Genomic DNA, 25,693 nt, shown 5'->3' with positions numbered 1-25,693 from the left:
GCCTGGCCCCGGCTCCCAGAGCGCGGCGGGAAGCGGTCCTTCGGTGCCAGACATCGGCGTCCGGTCTGCTGGCTTCCGCGGGTGACCGGGGCCGGCGGCGGGTCGCCCCCGGCCGGAGGATGCTGCTGCCGGGAACAGGAGGGGACGTGGAGGCCCCGGGCGTGCCGCAGTCGCTGCAGGCCGGAGGCGGGGGTTCCGGCCCCCCTGCAGCCCCCGACCGCCGGCGCGGCTTTCCCGGGGGTCGGAGTCTCCGCGCCGCAGAGGCTGCGCCCTGTTGCTCTCCGCAGCTCGCGAGGTTTACCGCCCGCCGCTCTCCCCCGGGGCCCGGACGTTTCCAGGAATTGCAAGAAAAATCCTAGGGAAAAAGCCGTGTTGTCACCAGAGTGCCGGTCATCTGGGAGAGGGGGATTTCCCTGGAAATGGCCTTATCGTAGACCTCGGAGTTAAAAACCGAGGTAAAACAGAGAAAATGCTACGCTTTGAATAATTCATTTAGATACGGGATAGAGCAACTCACGCTCCTCACCAGCCCTCCAGAGGGGAGCAGGAAGATTGTCTTTAATGGGGAATATAATCTATCTGGGATCAGCAAAGGTGAAAATAGTATAATCTTAAAATAGCACGTGGAAGGCTTTTTTATCAAGCTGGAATTAGGGCTGTCCAATTGCTGCAACTACATTTTTTACCTTACTGTGTTTGGACTTTCTGAGTGTCGGCTCAGCTCTATGTTTCCTACACACGTAGCATGTGGTTTTGGTTTGCTTGCCATGTTGGTTTTTTTATCTTTCTGTTACTCGTCCGTACTCTCAGTTCTTGCTCTGGTCTCAGTGATTTTTACCCCCAAATGTTTTATTTAAGTGCTGATACTGACAACAGTATCTTTAAAGGCAAGAGAAGGTACTCAATTGCCTGTGCACCTCCTCAAATGCACTACATTCACCCCCTGACAAGTTTTCGGTCCCGGAACATTTCTGCATCATTGTATCTTTCTCTCCACTGGCCTAAACCTCCCTTCCTCACTGTCCGCGCCAGGTCCAAGCAATGGATCGCTGAGACTAGTTACAGCAAGTTAAAGAACTCGTCAGTCAGCCTGAGCAGAGCTTCATCTGGAAAGTCAGTTAGTGTAAAGTCTGAAGCAGTTAAGTCTTCACAGTGCTCTAGGATCCCTGAAAAGATGCCTTAACTTCAGGATCTCGTAGCCCATTAGGTACATCAAGAAACCAGAAGGGGTAAGATTGCTGAACTCCATCCTTCGCAGTAAGGCTGCTGTGCCTCCTGTTGCCCGGCTTGTATTCCTTCTGGAGTCCCTTTCTCCCCACAGAGGGCTGAGTTCCCGCACTCTGTAACGCCTTGCTTGGTAACCAGCTGGCGCATTAAAGGATGACTGATTATGATGCACCAGGGAAGCGTCTTACGGCAGAGAGGAATGCACGATAAAGCTGCAGATCTTTGTTGTAAGAAGTGAAGCAAAGAAATTTAAATTTTGCCTGGCTTGGCTTTACTGAGCCCTCTGACCTCTGACCTCTGCTGCAGGTCACTCAGGGGAGGGTTTGTTCAGAGCACTTCTGCTATCCTTCCCAAGCTCAGTAAAATGTTGTATTACTTTTCATGGCTGAGCAAGGGGCTATGGGGAAGAATGTAAGGCTGTGGGTCTGGTATAACAGCCTTTCTGATTTCTAAACATTTAAATATGGTACTGTTGAACTCTTTGACATACTGAACTTGAATTAACACCAAAGTGACACAGATTTTAGATAGTTTTATAATGCTTCTGCATGAGAGGTTCACTGAGTTTTAATCTTTTGATAAAAGCCTCCCTACATTGAATAGATTTGCCTCGGTACAAAAAGAAGCTCAGAGAAAACTGCAAGAATTGGAGTCCTGCTCCAGGCAGTAGAGATTTGGTATTTTTATTGGTAGAAGTGAGGCACATAAAAGGCAAGCAGGAGACTTTTAATGATTGGGAATAATGTTATGGGATATACTGTTTTCATATAATACCCTTGAAAGTGAAATGTTCTGCATAATGTGTTCCACTATGTCACAAGATATGTCTCTATATGTTCAATACATTGGACTGTGCTGTAGAAAAGCTTGTGAGACAATTCTGAATTCCCTCATACCCTGCCAGGATTAAGGCAGCCCCAGCACTTGCCCTTTAGATATTTCCAAAGGAAACTCAGAAACCAAGGGGGTTACACCTGGATCCTGTGTAAGGGCTTGTGCCACAGGTATGGTTCCCCTTCATAACCACCTCTCATTCCTGATTTGAGCCACTCTGCAGCCCTGGCTCAGACTGAGCTCCCTGGCTCATTGCTTGAGTCTTGTGTGTAAATTACCCCATACAGCACCACTCACCAACAGAATCCTGCTTTCGCACGGTCATGCTGCTGCTGCCTCCTCTGACCCCAAGGCCAGGGCTTGTAAAGAAGTCCGGGAGAGCAGCAGAGCCCTCTTAAAGCCTGGGTACATATGTGATGTGCTTGGTGATGCTCTGGTAGGAACCATCTCTTGAACATCCCCAGGACACTCTGTGGTCAGTGGTGTTGGTACAGGCAGCAGGAAACACTCCAGAATTATTGTTATTGCAGTAAGCAGCTTGTTCTGCATCACGTTTTGGAGCTCATTACTACATATTTATAGATGTTCACAGCTAATTTCCTATTCATTTTAAAAGAATAAATAAAAAATAAAAGCAGGTGAGGTTTTGCTGCTTTATGAAGATGAAAATATGTGTTACTCCCTGTGTGCCTGCGACAGCGCAGGTGCAGACAGTGCCAGGGCTATGTATTGAATGCAAAATAGCAGCTGCCTAAAAAGTGGGATTAGGGAAGGTCATTCTGTGGTGTGTTCACTGTAGTTGTCAAAGAAATGCAATTTAAGACAAATTTTTGGAGGATGTTTGGCTCATCTGGTAGATTCATAGGCATCCTCCAGCCTAACAGTGACAGAAATCAGACATAAGAGTGTTTTTAGCCATTCCCAAATGAGTTCCTCTCTCTTTGTGGCACTTTAATGGACTCCAGGTTCTAGTCATCTCCCTCATTTCTTTCCTGATGCTTTTAATTTCAGATAAATATTTGAGATTAGAAGTGGCTCTGGCTATGAAATGTGACCCTTCACCTCCATTCAACTTTGTGATTATGACATACTATTAGTAACCAGAATCACCCTAATCCCACAACTTGGAAATGTTCAGCTCAAATTACACTGGTGTCTTTTTAACATGAGCAACGTTTCTCTAAGGGATGTGTCACTTCCAGATGCAAAAAAGGAAACAGCTGCCTGCTTCAGTCAACAAATAGGAGCTATACCAATCCAGAAATGAGATCAGTGTTTTGGGCTATGAAACCCAAAATGTGTCTTTCAAATCAGAATGGCTGTTCTGCCTGAGCAGGGGGATAGTCACTGCAGTTAACAAAGTCATCTTAATTGCTTCTTCTTCTCCAGCAAAAGTATGGAGGGGAAGAATGGGATATCTTCATTATGCATGAGATAGTTGCAGAGTTTTGGATCTCTCCCTATTTTAAAGACTAAGAAGTACTTGAATATCATTATTATTAGTGTTCTTATTGACTAAGAAGTACTTTATCAGATATTTGTTGCACCCTTTTTTAGGCAAGTGTGTCAACTTTCAAAAAATCTTGTCCTTAAGTCCTCAATTTCTTAATGTATATTAATAGCAAAAGGCAATTCAAAAGGTGAAAAACTATATGTCCTGAACACTGTATCTCTATAAATGTGATGGTGATGATACTGCCCAATGGAACAAACAAAATGTGAAGACGTTTTTAAGCATTTTTAAAAATATTTTACACCTGGACATCCTTTATTACTATTTCTACCTCTCATTGAACAGTTAGGGGACTGGGTGGACTTAGGAATCCACATGCATAAGCCAGAGTAAGTCTCTCCATCCTTAAAATTTCCATTTTTCTCCCTTCTCTGACGCTGCTGATATGGTAAACACAAGCAAGTTTTATCTTTTGTGAAAGTGCCTTTCCTTGGAAGGATTTTTTTCCTTTACAAGCCAAGGAAACCAGACATTTTTGTGGGTGCTGGGGGTAGAGGTGGAGACTTAAGCTTAATATATAGGATAAATATAGAAGAAGTAGAGAAAAGAGAAAGTATTTGGCATGTGGTTACAACTTAGGCTAAATAAATTCCAGTGGTTACTCAAACTAAAAGTTTTGGGTTCTTTTTTTTTGGTGGGTTGTTTTGTTTTGTTTTTATGATAGCAAACTAAACAGACTGTCATCAGATCTGAGAGCGCCTTTGATGCAGAGGCCACGCCGAGACTGAAGGGGAAATCCATAAATGAAATAAAGTCTCTGGGAAATTGTGTGTTGTGAAATGTATTATTTCGGTTCCTTGGCCGCAGCCATCTCTCATGATCATCTGAGTTTGCAGCACTTATTACGAGGTTCCAAATCAACTCTTCTTCTGGGGAGGGGGAAAGGCTTTCAGGGGCAGCAGGATTGTGACACTGCCTGGACACTCCTGTGCCAGGGGAAGGCTGCAGGATGCTCCCCATATCCCTGTGACATGCGGCGTTCGCCAGGGCTGTTCTTTGGCCCGGGAGAACCTTCCCCGTACGCGCAGAAATTCTCGGTATCACTGCTTGGGAGAGAGACAGTAATCCTTCAGCCCAAGGGGTTTCTGGCCACCAGCGCTGCCTGGGGATGACCGGGCGGGCCGGCTCTCTCTTCGGGGTCGCCGCCTGCGCCGCTGGGTAGGGTCCCGGCACACCAGGGAATTTTCCCGACACTGGAAACCCAAGGGACAAGACAAGCGCCGTCGGTCGCAGCGAGACGCGTGGCTCGCTCCCCTCGCTCCCCGCGGGGCTGCGAGACGGCGGCGGCTCCTGAGACTCGGGCCCAGCGGGCAGGCCCGGGGGTAGCCCCCGCCCCACGCCGGGGGAGCAGCCCGAGCCGCCCACCCGCTGCCCAGTGCAGGGGTCGTTGCTGCCGCCAGCGCCCCTCGCGCCCGGGGAACCGCACTCGCCGCCGCTATGGGCGAACCGCTCCGCCCCGGCCTCAGAACCGCCTGCCCGTCCCGCCGCAGGCCGGCCCCGCCAGGCCGGGACTCGTCCCCGACGGCTCGCAGCCGCCGGGCCGGGCCGGGCCGGGCCAGCGCCCCCGTCCCGCTCCCCGCCGGGGCGGGCCCGCAGCAGGACGGCCCCGGGCCGACTCCGCCCCGGCAGCGCGGGGCCGGAACGGCAGCGGAAGATGGCGGCGGCGGGCGGGGGCGGCGCCGCGGTGTCGGTGTTGGCGCCCAGCGGGCGGCGGGTCACGGTGCGGGTGGGGCCCGGTACGGTCCTGCTCCAGGTGGGTCCCCGGTGGGGAGGGGGCTGGGGGGAAGGCTGCGACAGGGGCTGGCCGTGACGCCTCTCTTCTTTCCGCAGGTCCTCGAGGAGGTCTGCAGGAAGCAGGGTGGCAGCCCTGGCGAGTACGGCCTGAAGTGAGTGTTGCCGCAGGGCCGGGGCCGGGGCCGGCTGCCTGCGGGAGAGGCCCCGCTCGCCGCCGTTCTCCACGCCGGCCCGGGCGCTGCCGGAGCCCGCGCCCCTCCGCCGGGCGTCCAGGGCCTGGCGGAGCCCGCGGCGGCCGGTGGGAGTGCGAGGGGCCGAGGTACCCCGGCTCAGGTTCGGCACGTCCCTGTGCCAGGTGCCTTCCGCTGCTGGGACAGACGGCGAGGCCCCGTGTCGCTGTCACGGGACACCCACGCGTGCTCCTCGTCCAGGCTACAGACCAGTTGCGCCCGCTGGGGGTTTGACCCTGTGCTTTTATGGTGTCGTAACTGAGAGCTCATTTGTCTGAGTAGCACTAAAAAAAAATTAATAATAAAAAAATAACAGAGTACACTGGTATTTAACAAGGTTTGGTAATGTAATTGGTTGCTGTTCATCTCTTTAAAACCTTTAAAGGAAGAACATAGTTTTGGGTATCTTCTCTGCAACCTCTACAAACTGCAGGTGTTTTAGTATGCAGAATAGCTTTTGTTGATGATGCTTTTATGATCACCAGTCATTCATTACTGAATCATGTTTGTTCTATGGCTTCTAGTCAGCCTCCTGACTAGAAATTCCTGTCTCCAGGAATTTTCTTGCACAGTACCTGGACTTTGTATTGCTCATAGGCTCTGTTCTCCTTTAGGTTTCAGAGGAATGTTTTGGACCTATCTTTGCAGTGGAGATTCGCTAGGCTGCCCAACAATGCCAAACTGGAGATGGTGCCAGTCTCCAACAGAGCAGGAGCTGGAACTGCGGTATGTTCATTTACGCAGTGTGACCTGATTTGTTCATTTACCAGCTGTGCTGATATGATCCCATCAGATCTAATGATCAGGAGCACAGGCTGGCTTGGCCAATGCCTATGTGTGAGACCAGCTGAAGACTGGTTGCAATGAAGTTGAAAATGGTAATTAAGTAACTGAAAGTCAAGTCTGCATGAGCATGGGGTCCCAGCTGTGCTGGAGGAGATTGGGATGGTTTGGGGAGCTGAAAAACTAGTAGTCATGGATAGCTAAGAGTTTAAACATCAGTGATGACTAATTCAGTTCCCTTTCCTAATTTCTGTTTCAGTTGCTGTTGTCCAGCTCTGGATTTTGACTAAACCTCAGATTCTTTCAGAATCCTCTTTTGCTGCTTTCCCAGCATTGGTGTTCATGGTGTGTTTACACAGCTTTAGAGTCCTTCGTGGCATATTCTGTGTTCATCAGTGGCCAAATGTCCCTATTTAGTATTATTTGCAAAGGGCTTACAGATGCTGTTTTCCCTAGAAATTATGGCCACTTTTAGGAGTGTAAAAATCTTCTGTACATATCCCTGTGGCCATAGGCCTAACTTTTCAAGCGATGTTACTGAGTGTGAACTTTTCATGTTGTAAAAATTATGTGTGATCTTACTTAAGTAACCTGGGAAAGGAAATTCGTCTATCACTAACAGTCATCTTGCTATTTGTTAACTTCCTCATAGGAAGTTTCTTGATTTTCATGTAAGTTTCAGGTCTACTGGTGTTGATGTCTTAGTGTCTGTCAGCCAAGCAGCGTTAGTGGTGTTTGTTAAAGGCAGATACTCTAGCTGTTATAGAGATAAACTGATACGTTGAAAAGTGAACTTTGTGGTGTGAGAAGGCTTTGGAGTCTCTGCTTTAGTTCACTGTGTAACATAGTTTTGGGGGTCCCTGATGTTCATATTTTTCTCTGTAAAATCTCCGTGTTCTTTGTTTTGGCACTAATGCCTTTTTTTCTGACTTTGGGGTAGAACGATATTTGTGCTTCGAATGATGTCTTTGCTTAAAAAAATACCACAAACCAGTAGCATCTGCTTAAAATTTTCAGTGAAATGTTGCAATGGAATGGATTATGTCTTCCAGAGAAGAGTGTTCCTCTGGAAATGGTGCAGTAATGGCTATCTGACATTTGCATCCAGTTTGGGACGTACTGAAGGAAAACAATGATTTCATTTTTTTTCCCTGAAGTTATATTGTGAGAAAGGGCAAGAAGGAGTATTCACTGTTAGGAGAGGGGTTATAGTGTGGACTCATTACTTTAGATCAGGAAATAGAAGAGCTAATAGAAGTGTAAGTTGTTACTGTTTAGTTGCAGTTCAGCAGAACGTCCTACAGAAGTGAGGCTTCCCTGGGAGTGCTGGTTGCTGTGTCGTGAACGTGAGAAGATGCAGCAAATGTGCATGTAAAGAGTGGAATCTAAACAGAGTCCTTGTCCCTCAAATTTGAGCATATTTTACCTGGGAGAATTACACATTGTAAGAAAAGACTTTGTCTAGAACAACTGACTAAAACCAATTTGCTGCCACAGGGAGTATGTGTTAAAAAAATAGGGAATTTTATAACAGCCAGGTGCCTGTGACTGGATTGTAGTGGCACTTGAGATGCAAACTCAGTCATGCTGGCTGGCTGCAGTAACGTTGGAATGATTTTGATTCTGTGTCTTCTGTTACTGTGTGTTCTATTAAGATTATGTGTGTGGAAGTAGGTGTGCTTTCCTGTAGTGACAGCAGTTACCCTAGAGACAGAATACAGGTTTTGATAAATGATGAGTTTGTTCAGCAAATCTGATATTTTAAAAATAGAAAGCTTTTGGATTTGCGTTTACATGTGGGAAGCATGGTTTCCTGTAAGACAGTTCTTTAGTGAAAAATGGAACAAATTCCCTGTGTGATGGCAGGTGACGCAGGAGCACCATCAATACAGCTCTGGTGTTAAAGTTGTCAGCCTCTTGTTTAAATGTTTGTAAACTTAGACGATAACTGGCATTGGTCTCTATTATTTTATGTAGCTCCTGGGGTTTTCAAAGATACTTCTTTAATGGACTGAATAGGACTTTCGTGACATGTTTAGCTTTGAACTGTTGCCCAAAAACTGATGCAACTGGTAGCCTGAATTTCTGGGCTGGATTCTTACAGAATGGTGATGTCAGCTGTCATCGCTCTGCTGTAGCTGAGAATAATCTAAGGCTTGTCTCCCGTCTAGGAGAAACCAGGAGGCTGTGTTAGTGGTGGAATGAAACGACATTGTATTGTCGGCTCATTATTAATGATGCCACTGTTTCCTTTCTGTGAAAAATTCCTGTCTCCAGCAGATCAGCATTTGCAGCCCTGTGAGGACTGGTGGGAGCCAAGGCAGATGACAAACATTCTTCCATGGAAATCACAGTGGATTGCTAGAACGTGTGGTGTCTCTTTCCCATCTCTCTGTAGCCCCTCACTCTTGCACACCCACCATGCGCTCAGTGACAGGCTGCACTGAGAGTGTTAGTAGGGACACATGAAAACACAGAATGAAAGAAAGCGGCTTTGGCTATCTTGGGCTAATGTCCTTCTCGGGCTTTGGAAGAAGGCCAGTTTTTGTGGGCTTCTGAAAACTAAAGTTGACTGGAGAAACCAGGTCCTATCTAGTGGCTACAGGACTTTCTATGATTTTTCTTTAGACAGGTGGGCTAGCAGGGAAAACCTAAGAGTTAGATATTCTGAAAAAGGTTGAATGTTCTCTAAAAGGTAGAGATAACAGCTGAAGTGCTATGCCATTCTCTATCTCTTGGTTAGCTGCTAAACTCTTCTCTTGGGAAAATCAGGAGTTCGAAGTTCTTCAGGACCAGCCCCAGCATATGTGCACTTTAGAACTGTCTTGGATTTTTTTTTTCAATTTTTTTTTTTTTGTGAGGGAGAGCTAGGGAAGCAATTCTCTAAAGTCCGTGTGGTGCCTGATAATGTATGTGGATGTTCACATTCCAGGCTGGAAAATACCTATTAAAATCGGCAGCTAGCTGGCCCCTGCTTTTTTCTGCAGGTGTTCAAGAACTCGGTAATTTAACGATCAGAATTACTGTTGAGATTTTTTTGTTACTTACTTCACTCTTAAGTTGTACGTCAAAAAGTGGTGGTTAGGGAGCATTAGTGAGTTGCAAGTTACAAACGTAGTTTCTTTGGACTAGTAACAGTTGTTTAGGTTTTCAGTAACACAGGGATAGCTGGGTATTGTGTTCATCATTGCTGTGTGTGGATATGCAAGTAAGCTGTTTTGTCCAAGGGAAGTTGTTCTGCAAAATGATGCTGAAGTGGACAGAGCTCTGTGTTGGTGTTTTAGATGGTGCAGCTGCATCAGTTGTGTCTGGGTTATTGGAATTTGTTTTATGTGGCTGTGAAGACCCTTACTGTGAAGTTTCATCTGGTATAAAACAGAACACCTCCGTTGCTCACGATCGCACATTATTTGGGATTTTTGCATTGGCTTTTCTCTGAATATGTTCCAGTTCAAGATACAGCAGGGGACAAGGGCCCACGAAAGCTGATTAGTATTTTAGGATGGCCTCCCCCATGCTCAGGAGCCATTCATCCCAACAGACAAGAATTCAGGCCAGAATGCCTGCATGGATGAACAAGAAGCCCTGATATATTTTGAAAAGTTGTGAAGAAAAATGAGTTTTCATTCAGTTTTCAGATTAATTCATTGTGGTGTTCTTACAGGTTCGGATAGCATTACAACTAGACGATGGCTCTCGTTTGCAAGACACCTTCCTCTGCCAACAGACCTTGTGGGAACTTCTCAACCATTTTGCAGAGATCAGGTGAGCAATGCAGTGAGAAAATACAAGTTTGGATGGATCTCTTCATGCCACTAATTACTTGTTATGGTGACACAGCTAAGTCTTTCAGATTTGTAGAATTTGCATTTATTTGATTGTGATTTCTCCTTTATAACAGAGACGTTTGCATTTTCCATGTTCTTTCACATTTGACAATCCACAGTTCTATTATTTTTTTTTAATCCAGGAGTACCACTCCTGATTTAGGGTGTAAACTGTAACAAACTGCTAAAGCTGTGAAGATACTGGGATATGTTGCACTACCTTCCTTTTACACAAACGTGTTGGAAATTACTGCTAGAGATGTGCGTGTCAAGCCTGGATATTCTTGATCCCCAGTATTTCTGTGCTGCAGTTCCCTGTAGTGCAGGGGGTTCTTTCTTATGGGTTGCTGTTGCTTTTGAGGCTTGCTGTTGTGCAAGCTCTTCAAGGAAATCTGGAGCTCTCAGCAGGTTAATGTGGAATCTTCAAAAGACACATTAGACCCTGTTTAAACAGAAGAATTTCTGGTTCTGCATTTATTGAATATGTACACGGGTTAGAAATCTTGTTCTTTTAGTCCAGTCTACATTGAGTGCTACCTCTTGTCTTTAATTTTGATTTTAAAAGGCTGTATTGTTTTGAAATGTCAAGCTAATAAACTTTTCTTGAAGAAGGGCACTTCTTTTCTTTTTTTTGTGGTTTGGAAGAGGAAACCTTGAAGCTTTTATAGCCATTCTGTTTTTAATCATGGACTAGGTCTACGATGTGGCATTTATTCATAAGAAAAGGAACAGTGTTCATGTAAATGCTAGAGATAAAAGAATTATTTTTCTTTTAATTGAGGAAAGAGGTAGGACAAAAAATACAGGTATAATTTTCCTGAGTGTTTTAAGTCCCTTCTTGTCCCTTACTACACCCTCTGTGCCCCCTGTGAGGACAGGAGTTCTTGTTGCAGTTTGGAGACTGCTAGACTGGTAATTACTGACAATGACACATAAACTTTGTGTGGCTTTCTCACATATTAGTTGATTGCTTCTTTGGTTTAAATTTTGAGCTTTTCATATAATTTTGCTCTTTTGAAGTGGTTTTATTGGTTACAGGTCATTGTAATGCTACTAGTTAATACACATGTTCCTCTTCTTAAACTTCCAACTGCTGCAGTGTGCTAAGCATTCATAACTGCAGAACATAGCTGCCCTTTCCTACCCTCTGGAAGCTGAGTTCAGATGTTTGGATGGACTTTGCAATCTTGATTAAGTTCAACAAGCAGCAAAGGTGCTGTGTGTGATTTAATCACAGAACAAGCTGATCTACAACCATCTCTATGGATTTAATGGGCTGAGTAGCTGTTCAATGTGTTTTGATTCAGTTGACTAAGTAGTCAGCTAATTGTTGATGTTTGCTGAATTCTTCCTTGGACTTTCCAACTGGAGATGTTTTCCTGGAATGCTCAGCCGCTCTAAGTGCGTGAGGGGAAGTATTCTAAATCCACTGGAATTTCCCCTGGGTTTCCAGCATCCATCTTGGCTAATTGGGTCTGAAGAAGGTCTGGAAACTATTGTAGGGCTGCTCCTCCTCTCAGCGTGCGGCAGTCCTTGCACAAGATGTTTACAGGCCCTGTCAGATCACTACATGAAGGAATCTAATCTGCTTGCCGTTTCCCTTCTGAAGAGCAGCACATCAAAGGGAGGACAGTATGTTTGATGTGTGTGCTTGCCTCAGTGGGTTCATGTAATGGATTAGCAGCAGCTGGAGGAGGAGCCTGCTGCTTCCAAGAGTTAGACAAGAGTAAGTCTCTAGGGATCTTTGCGTGGAGTCTGTGCTGCAGAGGCTGGTTGAGGGCACAGTGTTGTCTGCCCTATGAGCAAGAACCCTGTGTTTCTATATCCCACTCTTGCCTGCCTTGCAGCTTCAGCAGCTTTATGGGCTGTTGTCCATAGAGTAGTTGCATTTTGGACACCCAGAGACATCTTTGATAGTCATTATGAGTCTTCACTGCTGCTGTGGGGTCATTAATTTGGTTCAGTTATTTTCCACACATTTTTAGAAGACTCTTTAAAGAGTTGCTTGGATAGAAGTGGAAAGAAGTTTTTGGAAAAGTGAATGAAACTAGGTTCTCTAAGTCAAATGGGCTTCCTCCCCTATTGGTCTTTAGTGAGGACATGTTCCATGTTCCATGTGCCTAAGATTTTTTTCTCCTAAATGGTTGTCACCCACCTTTCCTGACAGACAGCAGCTTGAGGTTCAAGCTTTTATTCCCTGGACTATTCTGTCTGCCTTTTCTGTGATTCTGTACTGTTTCTCTGCATCTCATCAGTTCTTTATCGTTTGTGCACCATTATTGAGGATTCCTCAAGGGATACAGCTAATCTTAACTGGAAGCAAAACCTATTGAAAGTAAGGTGGGGATGAGTATCTCTCCTGGAGTGTCTGGAGAAGTCTGAGAGCAGTAAACTGCTATGGTATGCTAAAGGCACTCTCTGGTGATATTTTGTTCCAGTTCTCCAATTGAGACAAGATTTTTCTTTTTTTCTGCCTTTCATCATCAGGCATTGGCCTTGGGAATTTCCTCAGGTACTGCTGTCAGAGGAGCAAGGGGGGCTGGAGCCTGGGTCTTGTATCACAAGACAATGTTCTTTTGTAGGAGCAACTTAATCTCTTGATTCCTGTGCAGCATTGTATAGTGCTTTTCGTTCCTGAAAGAGAATAACTAATTGCAGAATCACAAATGGAGCAAACCTGTTCTAGTGTTGATTTTGTTGTTCACCTTGAGTCAGAGTTCTAGTGTTGGTTTTGTTGTTCACCTTGAGTCAGAGAGTTAACTGAACTGAAACTTGAATATAGTATTTTGGATGCTCTGGTGTGTCTGTTGCTTTCTGCACAATGGGATTTGTTGTGGTGGCTGGGAGAAGTGTTCTGAAGTGGTGGTCTTACAGTCTTGGTACTATAAACTCCTTGGAATATGTTGCAACTGGTCTGGAAGTGGTTCTCAGCTGCTGACTTTCCTAAAATAGACCTGACCCCCAGGATTGGTTTTATAGCTTGTTCTGTTTGGATTTGCTGTGTCTCTGGGGTTTCATTGTGACCTGCCTTTTCCCATACCACTGTGTGTAAGATTTAACCATTTGATCAAGATGGCATATAGACTGCTACAGCTAAACCAGACATCTCAGTTCTAGTTTGTGCTTAACAGATTTGGTCCCTCACATCCTTCAACTGGAAACCATTGATGTTCTCTGGCTTTTCAGAATTACTCAAAGATTGAGTATCATAATTTTCTAGTGGCTCTTGATCCTGAGTGGCTTCTGGTTTCACTTACATGTCACTGTAGCTGAGTTTTGAGTCTAAGTTTAAATGTCCTTGATGAATTCTCATGGAATTCAGTGGCTACTTCCCTTCATTTTCCACTTCATAGGCCAGTTGACTCCCTCTCAATTCAGTTTCTTTTGCCAGTTCATGCTGGTCTAAATAGGTATGTGTTACAATATGGTGTAATACATTGATTGTATCTAAATTCTACTAATCTGCTCCTCCAGGGAGCATTCTGAATGTAATAGAAAGACTGTGATAATACTGACAAAGCTGTTTTTATTAAGTAGCAGTGAACATGATGATACTCAATTGAACATTAATTGGAACCGCTGCATTGAGAGCACTAAGACCTGTTTGGTTATGCAGACTCTGGTCTTCTGCTGGGCAAGCAGGTTGCTAGAGTGCAAAAGGCTATTTCCTTGTTACCATAATAGAAAATGTTACCCACATGTCCTAAGGTGGTCTTTCCCTGCTGGCTGGGTATGTTGCATGTCTTCTTGTGGAGTTCCCAGCTTTTCCAGCAGCAGCAGTCAGCGTGGGCACAGCATAATGTACGGTCACTTCAGAACCAGACACTTGACTGACTGAGTGGATTTTGGCTGTTACTTAAGGGATCCTTTTCCTACATAGCTCCTTGACATAACTTTGTGTCTGGTAGTACTGCATCTCAAAATAGAAGTGTTTAAAATATGTGATGCTGAAGGCACAAGGTTTTAAGTGCTGTGACTCTGTTCATTAAACTCCTTTCCCAGAAAAGATACAATGCAGCATAAGTCATTGATCACTGACATCGTGTTCTTAGATTTATACCCTGTTCCATGCTCCAGTTACAATGCTCACAAATTTAGGCACAGGCAATGTATCCTGAATGTACAAGTATAGGTGTAAATGATGTATTAGATAGAAGCAGTCTGAATTTCTGCTTAAATTTTGTGATATTTGAATGCCAAGCTGATCAATGTTTTGTGGTTATTACTGCTACTGTGGAATTGCAAACAATGCAGGGTAATGTGAAGTAGAAATATCTTTCCAAAACTTCTGATTTTCACTGAAAACTACTGGAATTTTTTTCAGGCCACTAGGGTCCTGCAGGTTTTGGTCTTTCCTGCGAAATTCACAGGACTAGAACCTGGTGGCTGAAGAGATAGCTAAGTGGAAGTGTTCGCATAACCCCATAAGTCAGCCATTTGCAAAGCTCCTTAAGTGTTCAGTACCAAACAGTCGTGTAGTCAGGCGTAAAATGGCAAGCTAACCTTGGGAAGTGGCTCCAGACTTCTCAGGAGGTAAGCAAGGATGCATCGTGTTCCTGGGCTGCCAGGTGGATTTTCTTATCTGCTTTGCAGAGAGGTGGTTTCTCTTCAAGTCGTGGGTGATGGTTTCCTGGTGGGCTGAGTGGAAAGCCATTCCCCCCACCCACTCCCCCCTAGACTGACTGTAGAGAGCAGTAAGATCAAGGGAGTTTACCATGAGGAGGAGTTACAGCTGTTCTGTGTTTCATGATAAGCCAACTGTTGCAGTGCAGATGGTACATACAGCTCCTTACCGAAGAATATCCTGGTGCAACTGCAAGCACAAGGAGTTTGAGACAGAATGTGCTAAGAAGAGCTACCGGGGTCTATGGAGAAGGATAAATCTTCTCAGTTCCCATTGTGTAGATGGGAAAAATCCGAGGCAACATTCTCACCTTTTGTAGTTTCCCAGGCTGAGGTAGGCTGAAATGTCTGAATCTGAAACTTCTGAAAAAATGCTTTTGAGAATTCAGCCAGGTATATCTTTCCCAACCAGCACTGTCTTAGGGTGGACAGTATTTTCCTGGTCACCTCTTAGATTGGCATGCTTGGAGTGAGAAGCAAAGTGTTCTCCTCAGTCTTGTGTTTTACCACATTTTCTTATGATACCAGTTTGAGTTTTGCTTTGCTGAAAGTGGAGAACAGTGTGACAGAGCTTCTTGTTATGTTGGGTCTGATGCTCTCATTGATTCCAGTGCTTCAGCATAATGAAGTAGAATGGCTAGTTCTTTAAGGCTTTTTAATTTCCGTAGACATCTGAGGTTTTCTTGCTGAAAGTGTCCATCTTTTTTATTTTCCCTTTTTGAAATCACAAGTCTTGGCTGGATGAGAACCAAGACTTGCTGTGATAGGCTGTGATTGTCCTTTCCCTGTCTGTCTTTTGTATTTGATCAAGTGAGCATATTATAAAGCTTCTCTGTTACTGGAATGCCACAGGTTTGCTTATCTAGAAGAAAATGGAAAGAGTAGCATCTTACTGGCTTTTCCCCAATAGCATCCCTCGATGCTAAGGGTCCTTTGCTTCTGTCTTCCTCTGCAGATGGGCTGTCTGGAGTTTGCATCCTTGCTCATATGTGTCCTACATCAGTGAAATGCTTAAATATGGGGTGATTTTCATTTTGTCTACAGTGGCAACTTTTCATTTTGCTTTACTTTTTTCATGGTTTCCAGAATCTGAAAGTTTATGCTCTTTGTTTTTGTTTGTTTACTTTCCCTTTTCTTTTTTAAAAATTATACTAAGGCAGGCAAGTTTCTTGTCCTTAGTTGATCTGCTCTAGAGTGGTATTTAATTTCATTGGTTGCTGAGCATATGTGAAAAGAAATAGACCTCTTCCCAGTGAAAGTTCAGTCTAAACTGTGATGAAGTTTTTAACTTGGATTAAAAAGAGCAAATGTAACTAAGTAATGTTTCGGATTGGGTACTGAGGCACACAAGCAGTAATGAGCTTAAATTTATCTAGTAAGATCAGCTAATTTCAGAATTTACTTTAATTATTTCTTTGTTTTTAAGCTTTTAAGCTGTGTTTGAGAAAAAGTGAATGCATTGAAGCAAATCGTTTACCTAATGTCTAATAGTGATCCTGTAAACTGTGTAATGGTTATTGCTGGAGAAACATGGAGGACAGTGTTGACAGCTGATTTCACTTTGTACTGTTACTCTGTGCTGGTTTTGGAGGGAGTAGGCTGTTCTGCACATGCTGCAGTGTTTTGCTCTTTTTTGCAGGGAGCTGATGGAACAGCACGGTGAATTGTCTCCGGTCTGTATTTACATGCGAGATGAGGTAAGGCAGCAAAGCCTCTCAACTGTCTCATGTCCCTAAAACATAAGAAAACTTAGCTCTGCTTTCCAACCTGGAAAGTGTTTCTTTTGAACTTTCTTGAGAGGGGAAGTAGAAAAATGTTGGTCTTTTCAAAGCATGACATGTCTGTATGGAAAAAAGCTCTCTTGGAACGTAACCTGGTGCCGCTGAGACCTCTGAGCCCATAAAATGAGCTCAATGACCTGTTTGTGTTTTTCTTTCCAACTTCTTTTAAAGCTTGAGTCAAAACAGTGTTTTCATTTCAGTAAATATTTGCTTTTCTCTGTTTTGATCTTTTGCTATTAATGTTTTGTTAAATATTTTGTATGTGGATATTATGGAATTCACTCGCCCTGCTGTCCCCTTTACTTCCCACTGACCTCTCTGGACAGATCGTCTTTATTCTGAATAGGTCACTACAGATGGGTAGGAGGTGTACGTAAGCAAATCGTCTGTCTTGCAGCTCTGAGATGTTGCCTGTCATTTAGCTTTTGACATAAAAGTAGCTTTGCTGTAGTTGGATTCCACTTGGATGTGTGTATGGGATGAAAATATATGTAGGTCATCTTCCACTGAGATGATTTAATAAAACTGTGAATTTGGTAAAACAGTACAGATTGATACAGGTGGATTCAGGTCTGATTTCCAGCTGCAGGAGTGGGTTTTTACCTGTTTCTTGTGTTGTGTTGTGTTTCTTTGGATACAGGCTTCTTTCTATAAAGAGCTTTGCATGGTTTCCTGGGGAATCAGAGGCTATAATTACTCTCCTCTGGTTTTGTTGCAGATATCAGGAAAAGATGCCCTGGAGAAGACAACACTGAAATCGCTTGGCCTGATTGGAGGCACTGCCATCATCAGGTTGGGAGAAGCGAAGTTTGGCCTCTTTATTTTCCCTTTCCACTCTGACGGTGAATTTATTTTGTTTCAAGTATCAAAAGAAAGACAAAGGAAAAAAAAGTCACAAAAATAGATGCCAAACTGAAACTTTGCAGCACTCAGAAATTATTGCATTTGCCTGTTTATCTCAAACTGCTGCCCAGATGCGCTTTGCACAGCAGCAGATGCTGCCACTGACCAGTCATGTGCAGATTAAAAGAGCTGGTTTGTTTTTTTCTTCTTTTTTTTCCTTCCCTTTTTTTTTTCCCTTTTTTCTTTCTCCTTGGGGTGGAACAGACAATTCAAAGTTGAAAGTCTCTCTGAGAGGGCAATCAGCTACCACTTCATTCTTCCCTGCTCTGGGTCTCAGGCACTTAATTCCCAGGCCCTGCTGGCTTTTGCAGGGTGAATTTGGGCCAGGGTAACCTTTCTGTGATCTCCTAGCCAGCTCTTTGCAGTATGTACAGAAGGCAGGAGTGATTAGAAGCTATGTTTTACAACTGACTGCTGCTGTCCTCTGGAAGGCCATTTTCTTCCAGAGGAGCAGGTCCCCGTTCTGTTGTTTGGCATAACCCCCTGACCCTCTACCCCACACTTCACAGCAACTGGAGTTTGTTCTCTGTAAGCATCTGGAAGAAGAAAGTTGTTAAATCAGGGTGTACTTGAGGCAGCTGTTGTCTTTGTGTCGTGGACACATTGAGAATAGGGAGGGCAGTACTCTTAGGATTATGATTTTATTTTTATTCCTTTTGGTGTCTTCTTTAAGAGTTGTCATGAAGAAATGCAGTTCATCTGGTGGGGCAGAAGTTGTGGGTGCCACGGTGCCTTGTAATGAGCCAACAGTGAGGCGAGGCTCTATGGAAGAAGCAGCGGATGTGCCTCTACCTCAAGCAAACACATTTCCAAAGGACTTGGAGCACAGGGATGTGGCTATATCTTTAAACAGCAGCACACACAAGCAAGACTTGATTAAAGATTCTCATGCTAGCTTGGAGGAGCTACGGCATTCTCCAGAGCCTGAACCTACCCCATTTGTCCCTTTTTTTGGAGATGGAGAGCATCTGGGGAACCCTCCTGTAGCTGTACCATCTTCAAAGTTGCCAACAACTTTTTCCAGCCCTGGAGGCCCTTCTAAGCCAAAGAAGTCTAAGAACAGCCAAGAACTGCAAAAGGAGCAAGAACAGGTAAGGGAAAATGTGTTTGCAGTTTGGGAAACAAGGGTTTTTTATTTATCCTGCCTTGCCTGAGGCTGCACTCCCATGAGGAAAAAGATGTTTCCAGATTTAGGACTTTTTCCCTATGTCACAGGATTAGGTGCCTTGATGATATACAGTTCTGCCGGAGTTCAGAAAGGAGGTAGGAAGGATTTGAATTTAAGAATTTGCTGTCCAGAGGCAGGCAAAACTTTGAATCTCTAGGTATCCTTGATGAATAGTTTAAATAGAGGCAACACAGCTGCATTAAATCACAATCCAGAAGATCCTACACCTCAGTGCCTCAGATTTCATGAACAAATGCCCACTTTTTTACCTGAGCCCTGTGACTTAATTTTCTTAGCATTGCAGATGAAGCAGAAATCTTCCATCCTTTTCCTTTTGTATTTCTGTGTGCTTATAGAAGTGTTTTTTGTCCTAATGTAAAATATCTTGCTTCTTAAATAATCTACCTCTCTCTAACTATTACTCAGAAAGACTGATTGCACATCTCACCATTATTGGTGTCTCTGAAATAAAACTGTGTTTGTTAAAATTAGAAGTGCTTGAGCCCATATTTAGATACCAGAAGTGATGGATGAAAAGTACTGTGATGCCATCCCAGAGTGACCTGGGAATGACACTGAAGTGTGTTTTCTGAAGGGCAGCTGTATGGAATTGAATGCCTTCAGGAAGATTGAGTATGTCTGGCTAGTAGCGTAACGTGAAGTACAAGAGCCATTCAATTAATAATTTACTCCTTGTTATTATGCACTGAGAGTTTCCCATTCTGGATTCTCAGTGAGTGGCTCTTTTCTTGCTCCTTTGGCTCATCACTGGGGCTGGCTTTCATGTTCAGAGATCCCCTTTGTTGTTTCCGACTCTTTGGTATCTCCTAGAGTTGGAGGTTTGAATCTCCTGTGGTCTGATCCAGCCAGGATTGAGAAATAGAAAGCTGTAAGTAGAAAGAAAGGGTGCCTGGGGAGCTTCAAAGGGAGCTTAGTCCAGTAGGAATTTAACAAGACTGTGGATGCTTTCACATGTATGTAGAGACTCTACCTTAGTTGACTTCTTTGTGGTTGCAGCCTATTTTTGATGAGTTCTGAATTGTTTAGGAACAGAAGCCAGACCCTGGAAGGACTCTGGAGCAGTTATGAACTACACAAGTAGCAGAAAGAGGTTATACCAACCTGCAGTGGGGAATATTTCAGTATATTGGAAACATGTTTGGGTCTGTCTAATCAGTGTTATCTAACCTTTTGGAGCAGACCTTTAACATGGAGAATTAAACAGTAGGCTGGATGATTTGTCCAGTCTCATGTGTTGCTTGCTTCAGTTTTCAGACACTCGTGTCTATGACTTGGAAAGGAGGAGTTTCCATTGTGTCTGGGAAGGGAGAAAAGCTGCAAGGGTTTGTGGTGGTATCCTTCACCAGTCTTATTGCCCACACCTCTCTGTGCACTGGTGGGAAAGGCAGAAGTCCATGATTTCACTGATTTCACAGCCTGATGTGGAGCTGTGCTTTTTGACATGGGCTGAGTGGTGGTGACTGAAGGACTCACATGAACTGATGTCTTTCTCAGAATCACAGTCCAGTTCAAACTGTTTCTGGAGCCAGCTGCCCTTCCACTCTGAGAGCAGCTGTGGAAGCAGCTGCAGATTCTGTTGGGGGAGTTGTGTCCTTGTGTTAAACAGCATGTGATTTTGACGGCTGCTTTCAAGCCCTTTGATCTCTGGTACTTTTGCTGCTGATTGATTACATTTTGTTCCCTCCTCCACTCCTGCCATCTTCCACTCTCCTCCCAGCAGCAACAGCCAAGTAGGGCTAGCCACATGGCATCTGCTTTTTGTCCTTTTTCAGTCCTGAGGAAAAAAACCCAAAACAAAACAATTTATTTTTAAACATCAAAGGTCCATTTTTTAAAAGAATCTTCCCATTAATGCTTTGCCTGTGTGTGGTTTTTGAAGCTGAAGAGAGGCTGGATAAAATCTGTGCCAGTGTCCCTTCGTTTCTTAGGCTAAAGATGGTTTACAGACAGCTGCAAGCTGACTTTGATGTCAGAATGTTAATTATTAGAAGGTAACTTTAAACCAGATTCACCATGAGATTAGAGCTCCCAGAGGTGGTGGGGAGGAAGTGGGTCTGTGGGGAGAGCTTGCTGCTGTGGAAAGCACAATGACCATAATCTCACTTAAATCGTAAGAGTTCTTCTTAGCTTACCTGCTTCCCTGGGACCAGGATGGTGACCACAGAGTGAACTGCATTCTTCCTGACACCTGGTTTTGTCACATGGGCTGCACTTATGTAGGTGTTGCTGTGAACATACGACTTCAGCCTCATGGTGAAAAGTGCCTGACATTTCAGCCTTGGTAGAATAGACTTTGTAAAAGGAAGGTGCCAAACCTTAGCATAGCATCTTTGGCTCCTGGAAGAAGTAGGACAGCAAAATGCACAGCTTGCTTTCCTCCAAGTTGACATGATGGAAAGTAGGACATCCTTGTGGTGGCCATTTATTGTTACAGGAGATGGTTATTGTTTGTCACAGTTGCAGAAAGCACTGCATGTACAGTGGGTTGGGAACTGGGTTGGTATTCCTGGAGTCTCTTTTGTAATCATTGTGGGAAGTTAATTTTTGGATGATCTGTCTGAGCTTTAGGATTGTTGGAGCCCACAGCAAGGAAGAGGAGTAAACACTTAGGACTGGAGTATGTCTGCCTCGTGCCGTCTTGTGATTGCCAGTGCCTTGGCAGATGCCATTAGCTGTCAACATAATTTGTATGGGGACTGGCCTTTCCCTGTGGAATCCCACTGCTGTTGGGATTAACTAAAGTCCTTATTAGAGCTGATACTAAATGGTAACTTTAGGATTTGCTAATGCAGACTTTGGAGTTCTCTCCATTGTTTCCTAGCACCCTTCACAACATGCTGTAGGATATGCCTCCTCAGTCTTTTGGGTTTGGGCTTTTTCAGAAGACGTCTATTTTCACTACATGTTTAGAATGAAATGAAACTCAAGCCTGTTTGAGGAGATTAAATGTACACTGGCTTCTTGGGGAGGCCTGATTAATATCTCCTTTGGGCTCTGACATAGATGTGCCCTCACTGGAGCATCAGTGGGCAGTGGTTGGGATCACAGTTCAGCCTGCTTCTTCCCAGCAGGTGGTCCTGGGCACTTGGGGTCCTTTCTGAAGCACTGGCACCCCCAGCCCGGTCCAGGGAACGCTGCAGTCGGGCTCCTTTGCCTGCTCCTTAGGGTTGACCCTGCTCAACTTTCTAAAAGTAGCCGAAGGTCCCACCCACACGACCTCGATCTTTTAATTTCTCAAATTACCCTTTGGTGCCCACAAGTAGAGTGAACATTGCCTTGTAATTTGTGTTGTGCTTTAGACAATTGAGAAGACTCCTGTTCCCAAGTGGCCAGTGCCAGGGGGAGGGGTGAGTGGACGGAGGGAGGACATCCGGGTGCTAATTGGGATTGGAAAGAGTGTATGAGAGAATGAGGGGAGATGAGGGTTCATTCACAGAGTGTGTGGTATTGTTAAGCTGGCAGCTGACTAGGAAGAAATGCTGGATTAACTACCAAAATGTTTGTTCCTGCGAGCCTCTTCAGCCACGAGCTGTGTCCTCCCTGCATCTCCTGTAGCCTTCAGTATGCTGTTCACTGTTTGCAAGCTTTGTTCCTTCCAACAGTTTGGGAATGTACAAAGTTTGACTTGTTTGAGAGCCAGGAGGTGTAACTGCCTCTCGTATGCTTGTCTCTGGTTGTGGTTCGTATTCACATGCAGGCGCAGCTGCTGCTTTGGCCGAAAGAGAGAGTAGCCAGCACATAACCTTTCCTGGGGAGGGATCTATTAAAGTCCTACTGCCTGCAGAGATGACAGATGCTCTTGATCTCAGTGGCTGGGGCTCTGGTTTGGGTTTCTTAGGGGATTGCGGGTCTTAGTGTTGGCTTGTTTTGGTTTGTTTTTTTCATAGCTGCAACCACAGTTCTAGGCTAGGCCCAGTTGCACTGAAAGGTTTACCATCGTGACACCCAGCTCTGGGCTCTGGAGGCTGGGGGAGCAGGCAGCCAGGCTCTCTTTGCCCTGCTGGGCAGGTGAGAGGAGTGTCTGTGTGCAGCTTGGAGTGGCTGCTCTCAGCTCTGCTTTGTAGGAAAAGTTGGCAGGAAATGTATCAAGTACCTGTGCTGCCGCTGATGCCTGCCGAGAGCTGCTCTGCGGCATCTGTGTGCTCTGGTTGCAGCAAAGGCGGATCGCAGGGTGGAGTGCTTTGTAACTGCAGAATGAAAGGGTTTCACTGTTTAAGGGATCTTTCTGCACACCAGAAATCAGGATAAAGTTCTGAAAGGTGTGCAATGAAACCCTGTAGAGGTTTAGTTCAGAGAGCTGAACAGGTCAAAAGACAGTTTGCAAATACTGTTCTTTTACTCTTTTTCAGGAACCTTATAAGATAAGCAAAGCAATGCATTTAAAACTAATTGAAGCACATTTTTTTTTCCTGTAGCTTGTAGAACGTGAGCCACTTATATGTCACCTAGACCTACTGGAACAATTTTCTGATGGCCCAGAAGAGCTTCCTGATGAATTTTTTGAAGTCACAGTGGATGATGTACGGAAACGTTTGGCACAGCTGCAGAATGAGAGGCAAGTTCCCTGGCTGCTGGGAGCGAGATTTGCTGTGTCCTGTTGTTGAGCAGAGCGACAGTGTTCAACAGAGCTTGTTGCATTTTTGGCCAGTTAGAAACACCTTATATTCTAAGTAGCAGAATTAACCTTTTGTTAGACCTCACCAGAAAGATCAACTTAGCCAGGAGTCAAGACCTGAGAATGTTTGGAACAGGCACACACACGCACATATAGAAATTATAGGAAGCTGACTAACAGTGTATTGCACTGTTCAGGTAGCTTGATTTCAAATATCCATGATTTTACTTCATCGAACTTCACTTCAATAAAAACTCAGATGAAGATAAACTGGCCTTCCTGTCACAGCAGGATTTTGCTGTCTGTATGTTCCTTAAAGAAATTAATTTAATGAATGTATTTAGTTTCAAGTGGGTAAAAACATTCCTTTAAACATTATAGTAACTCTCCAAGACTGTGAAACAATTTCCTTTATGCTGTAGCTAAATCCAAGTTGAACTTTTTACTTAGAGTTGATTTTTTTTTCCTACAGGCCTCTGAGAACATAGAATATGGCCTGAAAATTGTTCTGCTGCTTGTGGGTCTGGAGTATTTAGTGGTACAAATGTAGAGTCATTTGGTTGGGGGATTACTGAAATACAGACCCCTCAAAAAAGACCCAGTTTCCAAATTTGGTGATGCTTTCCCCTTACAGCCAGGGATAAAAATAAAGGCAAGTTACACATCAGTTACTCAAGTACAATGAAAAGGTACTAAAGCTGAGCATGGGATCTGTTTGGTCTAAGCTAATTTCTTTACTTATGGGCAAATATGTAATTATTTTCTTATATTTATTGTTTCATCTTGAATACAAGAAGACTTTTGTTTTGTCCCCACTATTCCTTTTAATAGCTGCCTACAATGCCAGTTCTTGAATGATCTGAAACTCTTCATTTTTTTTCCCCTGTTGCTACTTAATACTAATTTTTTGTGCTGGTGTTATTTTTCAAGTTCAGTAACTCTTCTGCTGCTGTGTCATCATATCCAAACAGCTTTACTGGATTAATAAGTCCATCTCTTCTTTAGTAGTCTCAGCAGACTTTCCTGTCCTCTTAGGATCTTTTCTTGCATCTGCTGTCACAAACTTACTTTTAAACTTGTACACTAAAAGTAATTTTATATAGTATTGTTGCTGATGCTCAGCAGTTTCAGGAGGTGGGGAAAATGCTGTGAGAAATGCATCGAACAGTTGAGCAGTTCTCATCAGCCCTGCTTTGGTCTTCTGCTAGCTTAATAAAGTAAAAATACGTTGTAAAATTACAGACAACTTGCCTTCTTCCCATGTCTGTAGAAAACGTCTGGAAGAAGCTCCATTGATGACAAAGTCTTTGAAGGAGTCTCAGCTGAAGGAGAAGTTGGAACGTTACCCAAAGGTAGTGTTTTTCAGTCCCTCTGGCTAGTCCAGACTTGGGGATTGAGTACCTTGGGATTTAGTTGTGATTAACAGGCCCTTAAGCTACTTATAGGAATATATTTCAAATTCCCATCCCTATTAATTGTCTGTGGGACTTGCATAACAGTTGTGCCTTGTGAAAACAGCTGTACTGTGATATGGTAGTATGTCACTGGTTGAGTGGCAGGCAGTAGAGTTGCTTCTGTTCTGTTCCAGATGTCTCAAAACCCTTCTGTTGTGCGCTCATCAGTCTGTACGACTGAGCCTTCCCACCTGCCTCTCTGTAGACATTTTAAAATCTCATTGAAAGTTAAATGATTCAATATTACAAGTTAGATTTATTTTACTCTGTAACTGTGACCCTTGTGGAGTTCTAAAGTTAAGTGCTTGCTGACCAAGCTGGAAGTACAAAGGTCAGAGGTGTGTCAGGAGGATTCTTACTGCTGTGGACACATTAGGATGCCAATAAACTGCCTGCACCTCCCCATGAGGGGACTGTCTTTGTTGTTTGTGCATCATTTAGCACAGGGAGCTCCTACGTTCTCAGCAAGTGCTGCTGCACTTTACATCGTAGTGCTTTGACAGATGAGCTCTTGTGCCCCATTTGACAGCCAGACAGCCCTTGTTCCCTGAGAAGGTGCACAGCACTGTTAGCCAGGTTGCGCTTCCATCCCTGTAAGTACCACAGATCTTCCCATTAAAGAAAACAAACTACAAACAACTTGCAGACTCTTAAGCCAAAGACAGGTGTAACAAACAAGCTGTTACAGGGCAGTGATAAACCACTGTCCTAATCAACTTTGTCTCTGCTTTAGGTGGTGTTGAGAGTTCGTTTTCCAGACCGCCATGTTCTACAAGGGTTCTTCCATCCCACTGAAACTGGTAAGACCCATCACCCCTTCAGCCTGTGCAGCTGTAACTCATGACTCTCACTCATGACAGGAGAGAGTGTATCTGAGCAGGTCTTTCTGTTGCCTGGCGAAGTAAAGCTGCTCTGAAAAAGCAGCAGTAGGTAGTTACACGGTTGTTTTAAGGCCCCTGAATGGGCCAAGAAGAGACTTG

General features: G+C 44.3%; 1 protein-coding gene across 7 annotated transcripts in view; it reads left to right on the top strand.

Annotated features, from left to right (window-relative positions):
* The first annotated feature begins 4,996 nt into the window (after nt 1–4,996).
* ASPSCR1 (ASPSCR1 tether for SLC2A4, UBX domain containing) overlaps nt 4,997–25,693 on the top strand; it is a 36,707-nt gene continuing 16,010 nt past the window's right edge. For 6 of the 7 annotated variants that reach the window (XR_009279007.1, XM_058852007.1, XM_058852006.1 and 3 more), the window contains exons 1-9: nt 4,997–5,327; nt 5,405–5,460; nt 9,986–10,086; nt 16,411–16,468; nt 17,271–17,344; nt 18,129–18,546; nt 23,060–23,199; nt 24,530–24,611; nt 25,447–25,513. Coding sequence is in view for 6 of the 7 variants with exons in the window: in XM_058852007.1 (XP_058707990.1) it covers nt 5,012–5,327; nt 5,405–5,460; nt 9,986–10,086; nt 16,411–16,468; nt 17,271–17,344; nt 18,129–18,546; nt 23,060–23,199; nt 24,530–24,611; nt 25,447–25,513 (1,312 nt within the window). In the remaining variant the exon portion in view is untranslated. Of the gene's footprint in view, nt 5,328–5,404; nt 5,461–6,152; nt 6,265–9,985; nt 10,087–16,410; nt 16,469–17,270; nt 17,345–18,128; nt 18,547–23,059; nt 23,200–24,529; nt 24,612–25,446; nt 25,514–25,693 lie in introns of all 7 variants that reach the window. The other variant, XM_058852008.1, reaches the window with a different exon arrangement.

Source organism: Poecile atricapillus, chromosome 17, assembly GCF_030490865.1.
Source record: "Poecile atricapillus isolate bPoeAtr1 chromosome 17, bPoeAtr1.hap1, whole genome shotgun sequence".
Taxonomy (NCBI): Eukaryota; Metazoa; Chordata; class Aves; order Passeriformes; family Paridae; genus Poecile; species Poecile atricapillus.
Note: the sequence above shows the minus strand (reverse complement) of the source record. Positions and strands in the feature narration are given on the sequence as shown.